Genomic DNA, 8,599 nt, shown 5'->3' with positions numbered 1-8,599 from the left:
GGGGGTGGGGGACTGTGGGTCGCAGTGAAGGACAATGGCATAAGCAGGGCACCAGCATATCAGGGCTGCTCAGTACCACAAAGCAGCGGGGGGCAACAGCTATAGCTGGGGATCTGCATCCTGGTGAGCAAAAGGGGCAGGGGAGCGCTGATTTTCCACAATAAAAAAAAACAAAACAGTGAAATGCCAAAATATATAGGTATTTAGAATTTATTTTGTTATATTTATTAAGGCACTGGTAAGCTTCCAAATTGCTTTAAAATTGTAAATATCAATAAAATATAGTGTTCAACTGGTATCTATATCCATCTGTTTTCATTTTAAAATTACAGAAAAATGTGGATTTGGGGGGTTTAAAAAAAAAAAATCAGAGAATTTTGGATTTGTTTAAACAGGGAAAACCAGGATCCCTGGTTATGAGTGACAAATAGCACCCGTGCTCCTAAATAAAAAGATCTTGAGATTAGACTTCTCAACTGTGATGATTGCTTGGGTGCTTTAACATGCTCTGCTGTCAAGCATCTAAGTCGTTATGTAAGAGAGCCATTCAAGGGCCAATTACACATATACACCTTAATACTGCGTGTGAATAATTTCCACACTCTTTGAATAGGCAATAGGTAAGTTGTGAGGTTGCTAAACTTTGTTTCCCAATAATGCAAACCAGGAAAAGCAAAGTAACAAGCAGTTAAGTAATTCGATACCATTTGCTCTCCAGACACGAGTTCTTAATTTCAACTTCAAGAATCTTAAGGCCCCAACATCCCACATCAAACAGGGCTATGAGGAGAAGACAGGAGGCAATGAATGCATGTTTCCCTCCAAGTGCTTAGAGAGACAGTACTAGAAAGCCAGCTCAGAGAAAATTTCTCCTCTGGAAAATGGGACACTTTACACAGAAGGGCTCTAACCAACTCTTCCTTTCCAAGCCAAGCAGTAAGGGAAGTGTTAAGGCGAAAAGTGAGAAGCCTTAGGGTGGTTTACTAGGAAGGAGTTTGATAAAAACTCTTAACCACCATGTGGGGAAAAGGAAAGGCTGGCAAGCAGAGTCAGGATAGGAATAAAGGGGAAACAGAAAGCCCAAGAAGCTGGCAATGGAGCTAGGAAGCAGGTCTGAGTAGACAAGCTCCTGCTGATCCAGTTGCTCTCAAGTGCTTGCTCCTGGGCCTACTGCACAAAAAATACAAGCTGTATGGCACCTGACCTGATCTCACCCCACACTTCCCAACCCCAGTTTCAAACAAGAGCACTGAGATTTTTCCATCATGGATGATTATGCTACTCTATTTCATGAATGTTTTAACAATTATTTGTCAATGAAAGCACCATAGAAAAAATTACTTGCTGTGAGCGGAAGAACACGACTTCCACAAGGGCCAGGAAGCCAGGCCTGCTGTGAAACCAGGAATAGAGATCAATAACTCAAGCTGAAAAACTCTTCTGTCCTTTCCATTCACACCACTCCTTCTATACCTCACACACTTGCAGTCTTGGTAATGGAGATGCAAGTTTGGCTCCCCTCCAGTAAACCAAAGGGAAGACTGTTAGAGAAGCAGCCACCAAAATATCAGAAGCGATACTCTCCAGCTCAGCTCTCCTATCTATCTTCCTATTCACTGTTAACACGGGGGATTCAGAAAAGGCAAACAACTGAAGCTGAAATTATCAAATCCTGTGACCTTACAATTCAACTACAAGGGCATCAGCCTGAAGCACTGAGCAGCTCCAGCATGCATCTATTACGTGGAGTCCATTTACCCAAACGTGTACACTGTCAGAAGTTGTTTGGCTATAGGAACCCTCTGAAAAAAGGAGACTGTGGAAGCAAATTTTCTAATGAAGTGGACAATCACAGCAAAAGAATCTCTTAGGAAAAAGTTCAAGGAATACAAGGCAGTAGCTAAGCACAGCTGTTCAGGACGGGTTGCAAACATTATGAGTGGCATGAAAGATTGTGCTAAAATACCTGGTACTTTTGTACACAAGCTATGCAATTCCCATTTTAGGCACAGGAAGCTACAGAACAGACAGGCTAAGCGACTTGCCCAAGCCAACAAAAGAAATCTGCGGAGCACAAACTTGAACCCAAATCTCCCAAGTCCCAGACAAATGCCCCAACCACCCCATAGCACCATCCCTTTTCTGTCAATTGCTGAGGGACAAGAGGATGAACTGTTGATCAGGGATGATATTAGTGAAGACTTGAAAAGATCAGTCAGGTCAGAAAAGTATACACAGCCTTGAAGACCAAGACAACAACCTTGAATTTTATGGAAAGTGTGTGACCAAGAAAATGGAGACTCTGTGATTGTGTCAAACAAGGAAGATGATTTTAAAATGACTCTGAATAAGCTACACTAGGGCAATGTTATGGAGGCCAAGGTGGAGGAATAAGAAATTACAAGACTCACTGTCACATCTCAATAGGTACCTTCTTTCTTTTCTGTACTGATGGTAAAAAGGTATTTTTTTATCTTCTGTGCCCACCCTGGTTTTGTTCACATAAGCATGTTTAAACTACTCCAATTCTGTGAAAAAGTAATTGCTCCAAAGTTTTAAGTACATACATCTAAAATGGTAAAAATCTTCAAAAACTCCTAAGAATAGGGTCTGGAAGCACTTGTTGATAATCTACTGGAATAAGTGTAATGTTTTCAGGAACCAATCAGAGAACAGCAGCTAGTAAAGAAAAATACAAGGCTAGTGCAGAGGTAATACAGAGGAGTCTCCTCTGTATGCTTGCTTGCTAAGGTGTTAATGGTTAACTGAAAGGAACACAATGCCTTTTTTGGCAACAGACACGAAAGTAAAGTTAGATAAAATTCAGTTGCAGATTGGGTAACTTTTCCTGCAGATTTAAAATTTAGGTATGACAGCACCAATTACTCTTAGACTGTTTAATATTTGGGTTTAGCTATCTTCTAAAGGCTTGTGGGACAGCACCATGCCAAAAGACAGGTACTTGCACTCTCTCTCTCTCTCCGGCCCTCAATATCTGCTCTACTGCAGTTCTTGGCAGCTCCCTCAGGTAGGGGACTAAAAGAGCCAAGAGAACATTTATCAGAATGGTTAGGAATAAACTGGCATAGATCTCCACTCAGTGTAGCATGAGGAACGACAGAAGCCATGTTTATTAAGACCCCTCTCCTCATCGTGAAGAGCTACACATCCCAAGGTTTCTAGAAATTAAGAAAAAGTGAATGAGATTTGAGAAGTTCCATCTCTCTGATGCTTGTATTAGAGCAGTGCTTAAAAGCCACAACCAGAGTGGGTGCCCATCTGTGCACAGTAAGATGTTATCACAAGTACAGATCTTGCTACCAACTAAATAGATAGGATAGACAAAGGGTGAGAGAAGTATGTGTCCCCCTACCAGTTTAAATTTCAACTATCGTGTCATTCACTTCCCAAGGGTAAAGCACTTATTCCAAACCAAGAGCTTGTATATGTGGTTATATAGAAACAACTATTCTGGAACAAGTGCTCCCAATACGTTTGCACAGACAGAACCTACATGATTCACAAATGAACAGAACTAGGCTGAATGACCGGAGAAGGTAAAAGGCTGACAGGCATGAAGCCCTGCACATAGACAGAATTCAAGCACCTGGTAGAACCTCACTTAAAAAAAGTAAAATAAAAGGCCTCAAGATGCCCAAGGAGATATTGATAGCTCAAACCCCACAGAGCTGTCATAATCAGTACTTCAAAAATAGTACTTACCCCAGAGAAGGTACAGAGAAGAGACCCTTCTGAATACAGAGAGGAACCCAGAACTGGGGCCCTTAGTGCTAAAGGAGAAACTCTGGGGTAGAGGAGGGATACTTTGCCTACCTTTTTGGGGGAGGGGGCTGAGCTGGCTCCAGGATATCCTCATCAGAAAACAAGGCAGACTGGTAAGACTGTGCAAGCCAGAGGAGCAGAGCATGTGTACCCCAGATGGTGGATCAGACCAAGCCGTCACAGGGAAGGGGATAGGAGACACGTGGAGCAGCTGCAGGTGGCTTAGGCTGATCTGTGCTAGCTGGCAATGCTCCAGGAGAAGCTCTGGTGCTACTGTGATCCCCTTAGGTCTGTGGGGAAACAGCATGTGGAACAGCAGGCTGGTGGCAGAACAAAGGCCATACTAAGCAGGAACCAGTCTGCTATGCTGCCAGGGGCCAGGTACTGCAGGCTGAAAATCAGAAGGAAAAAGGAAGGTCCTAGTAGCCAGAAATCAAAGAAAAAGGGCAGAGAATGCAGAGAGAAGAAAGGCTGCAGCATCTAGCTGTGTAGACAGGAAATTAGAACTAGAGGGAAGAAGGCTTGTTCTCCTAGAGCTAATGTTCAAGCACCTAATGAAAGGAATGCCTAGGACCACTTTTAAAACTGAAGTGCCTTTCTAACTACATGGCTGGAACAGAACTCCCAGATGTATTTGTATTTCTATACAATAATGGAAAGCTAAGGCAACCTTGGCAAGATTTTAACCTTATATTTGCAAGGCTTGTATTTAAAATCTTAGATGGCTTGGATGCCTGTAACAAGCCTCATCAGTTTGGGTGAAATATGGGAAACCCAGCCTAAGAGTTAAGAGAGTGATTGGCTTTTCTTAACTGGAATCTTTTAGACAATTAAAAGGAAAGTGTAAGTGGAAGAAAGTTATTCTTTCTAGAACAAACTAGAAATAATGGAGCACGGAAACGTCCTAGAAGGGGTACACACACAACAAAATCTGAAAAGGCTGTCTGATGGAGACATGCAATATCTTGAAGAGGAGAGATCTTTTGTACACAGCCAGTATCCTCAACAAACACATTTTAAAACTCAAAACAACCGATTTAGAACAAGGAAGAATTTCCCTTATGCTACAAAACAACTTTTTTGAGATTATTACCTGATTTGAAGATGTGTATAAGGCACATAAGCAGTGTGCCCAGCTCTTGGCAATAGAAAGTATGCTGCTGCTCATTCATATCCACTTTCAACTGTTTATGTACAATGTCTTCCAGAAGAATGCCCACTAGCTGTAATAAGAACCTAGAAAGAACCAACACACACAGTAAGTACATAAAATTAACAGAAGTAAAATATCAATATAAACCAACTAGATCAACATGAACTGTTCCCTATGGAAGTTGTAAAAAGCAGTGAGAAAAAAAGCCCTCAAAAAAGACACACGTGTACTTGTTTTCTTATCTGTTCCAAGTTAGTATTTTCCTACTCAGTTAAACTTTGGAATGTTTCCCTGAAAAAATATTGCAGAATGTATTTTTAAATTGTTCTCCCCTAAATCTCTTTTCTTCCTCTGTCCCCAAGGATCATGTTCTTGGCTCCAGTCAAATTTATTTTTCAAAGCAGAATTTGATGAAAATTGTGGTGTTTATTTCCCCCCTCAAAGTGAGAGGATGGCCCAAAGTCTTAGTTCTATAGCTCCCAATCTCTATCAAAATCACTGATAACCATCTTATTAAAACTGCCCACCTTGCATTTAACATGAAGTAGGCAACCTCTCAAGACACGAGAGATGAAATGAGGCACTGAGACTAGACTATTACGACCAGTTTCCTACCTTACACAAAATCTTGCTCTCATCCCAGTTTGAGGGCCCCCAACACCGTACCACCAAGCACTACCATCTCCCCTGTGGCTTCCACATTCTTAGCAGGCAGCAGCATTAAATCACCTGAAGATGGCCAATGGAATAATCATTCAAAAGCCAAGGATGAAACTAAAAGCCTACCTGCCAAGTCTCAAATTCACCCATACCATTCCTCAGTTAGCATCTAAGGGTGCAGGCAGACATAACACTCAAACTATCTCAAGAATATCACCGACTGGGAACTGGTTCACAAGAGTCACAACTGAGAGGTGCCCACACCTAAAAAGCCAAGGTTTCCAAGTAGAATAGTCTCCTTTTAGGTACTCCAGTGTTGCTAACCTGCCACCAGGGGGTGGCAGATGGGCTTGGTAGTGAATACTGAGCCCATTTTGCCTTCCAGTGGCAAATGCCACAGTTTCCCCAATATTCCCTGAGCAAGGGAGAAAGACCCTGATTCGCTGGACACCAAGGAAAAAGAAGATAGACCACAACTGCAATTCTCCAATCCCCCTGCTCACTAACACTAGGTTCAATAAAGACCATTCCTGCACTTTACCACCCAACTGGGGCTGCCCAGGAGTGTGCAGCATGGGGGGAAGGGCTGCCTGGACCCCTGCTTCTGGGTTGCTGTGAACTGGGTGCTCTGGGACTGTCACAGTTTTCATAGCTTTTAAAAGACATTTTCCCAAGTCACTCATCAAGTTAACTTCATTCCTGGCAAAGTACCAGTTTGGTGCATCACAGGCAAATTTGGTAGTAAAGGGCTCGCTGGTTAGTTGTAGAAGACCTACCTGAATACCTGCTTCTCCCTAACCAGAAGGCTGGGCACTCCAGGGGGATGCCCAAGATCTCTTGCTCAGGCTACTGCCTTAATAAGACTTTCCTTAGGAGTGGCCAGGTGAGAAAGTACCTGCTTCTGTGTTCCTGGAGTGCTGGGTACTTGGCACTGTCCAGGTTTCTGGGCATGCAGAAGCAGGGGTGCCCCCTCTACCCACCTGGGCAACCCCCCAGTCTAAATCAGGCTGGGATGCCCCAAAGCCTAGTCAACCTTCCACCAGTGGAATAAGACTACCACGCAGCTGGGGGAAAGTACCATTTAAAAGCTGAGGAGACATGGGGCAGCATTGCAGATAATCCAACACCCCAGGAACCCAGAAGCAGGGGTACTTCCCCTCCCTGCACCACACCTGGCCACCCCCAACCCAAATCAGCCCAGGACAGCAGACTGGATCAAGTGCAGGCAATGCAGGTTGGGGCAACAGAGTTCTGGATGCATACCCGAGTAGTCACCTGCCATGCAAGGGTTGGGGCAGGGTGAAAAGCAGTGCAGCATGAAGGACTGGCCAGACACTTGTGACAGTCTGGTGTCTGCAAATAAACCTGAACTGGTTCAAGGAGGACTGTTTCAAAAGTATATCTGGATAAATAAGGAGGTTTAAACCATTCTAAATTGGCCTCTCTCCCCAAAGATCCAATCTAAATGTAACTCCATCCTCACCCTTCACTGAAGGAAGGTGCAGGGAAATTGGACCCTACTCTTCTCATGAGCTTCTCAAACCTTCACTCAGGTGGTTAACAAAAAAAAAAAAAAAAAAAAAAATCTATCCTGATCCTTTTCCTCTGCAGTTAAAACCAAAGTAGTTTCAACTAACCCCTATCCGAATTTTCTCACTTGCTTTGCTGAAGTCCTCCTCCTCAAGACAGTTCTTGATTCCAATTAATTGTTTTAAAAAGGTAACCCTTACTTTCTTTACTTGTGAAAATGAAAGAAAGTCACTCAAAACATCCTGCCCTTTTGTCACTTAAGTTCAAGTGTGGAACTGAATTAGGAGGAGTCTCATGAGCCATTAAATCCATTCCCAGGAGTTTGTAAATAATCCTCAAACCACCACTTTAATCCAGCACAAACACCTGAAGTAACAAGAACCCCCACAAACATGTAATAAGTTAAAAAAAAAGAGGAAATACAGTGTCCATGATCTGCATGAAGAAGATGGATAGTATTTGTTTAATGACTGCTATGGTCTTAAGATGCATCCTGCCCTGCACTAGAGGAAGACAAAAGCCACCAGAGTTCAGGCCAGTCTGATTTAAGGAATAAAATTCCTTCCTGACCCTAAATGTGGTAATCAGCATGACCCTGAGCAGAAGAGCAAGATCTAACATCAAAAAACCTCAGAAATTTCAAAACACCAGCAGAAGCATCAGTCAAAAACCAACAAAACAACAACAACAACAAAAAAGAATACTACCCCAGCTTTAGCTGTAGTCAACCATCCAAAGGAAGGGGGAGGAATTCTTTACTGGCCCTTACTCTTGACAAGTAAAAATCCTGAAATTTACGATTATCAGACACCTACACTACAAGACAGGTTGAGGGAAGTGAGAAAGAAGAGTCAGTTTCCAAGATGAAATTATGGTTCCACTGAAGTCAGTGAGACTTGTGCCACTGACTTCAATGAGGTCAGGACTTCCCCTCCAGTTTCCTATAATGCCTGGCCTTATCAACTAAGCTTGCAAAAAAAGACCAAAACAAAACACATTTCTCATCCCCCCCCCCGACATCATATGGCCACCTGCAGCCCAGCCCACTCTACCCTACAAGCTCCTTTCCCAGCTTACCACCGCTCCTCATCTATACAAGTAACATTTAGAAGTTTCTGGATGCTGTCCAGTTACAATTGGTTATTTTTTTCCAATACTTAATACATCACCAAAAGTTACACAAAAGGCTATAAGTTTAGCAGATAACATACCTGGAAAATGTCTCTTCAGGCATATACTTAGCCTGTTTCACCTCAAATTGGTCTTCAGGAGTGGACACATTCTCTCCATACCGTAGTCTGTCAATTGCTTGACGTGAGATTAAGTATGGGGAGAAGGAAAGCTCTTGAATACGAGACAGAACTATATCCTCTGTTGACTGAGAAATGAGAACTCTGAGGATAGCAAGGATTCCAGATATCCATAGCTGGACAGTGCTCACTGATGCCTAATCAAAAAAAAAAAAAAAAAAAA

General features: G+C 42.8%; 1 protein-coding gene across 4 annotated transcripts in view; it reads right to left on the bottom strand.

The window, feature by feature from the left end:
- Window positions 1–8,599, bottom strand: part of HTT (huntingtin) — a 214,677-nt gene that overhangs the window by 82,600 nt on the left and 123,478 nt on the right. For all 4 annotated transcript variants that reach the window (XM_019526059.1, XM_019526060.1, XM_019526061.1 and 1 more), the window contains 2 exons: window positions 8,338–8,573; window positions 4,877–5,019 (listed from right to left, as the gene is read on the bottom strand). In XM_019526059.1, coding sequence (XP_019381604.1) covers window positions 4,877–5,019; window positions 8,338–8,573 — 379 coding nt within the window. The remainder of the gene's footprint in view (window positions 1–4,876; window positions 5,020–8,337; window positions 8,574–8,599) is intronic.

This window comes from Gavialis gangeticus, unplaced genomic scaffold (assembly GCF_001723915.1).
Source record: "Gavialis gangeticus isolate Ggan-Ray unplaced genomic scaffold, GavGan_comp1, whole genome shotgun sequence".
NCBI classification, from domain to species: domain Eukaryota; kingdom Metazoa; phylum Chordata; order Crocodylia; family Gavialidae; genus Gavialis; species Gavialis gangeticus.
Note: the sequence above shows the minus strand (reverse complement) of the source record. Positions and strands in the feature narration are given on the sequence as shown.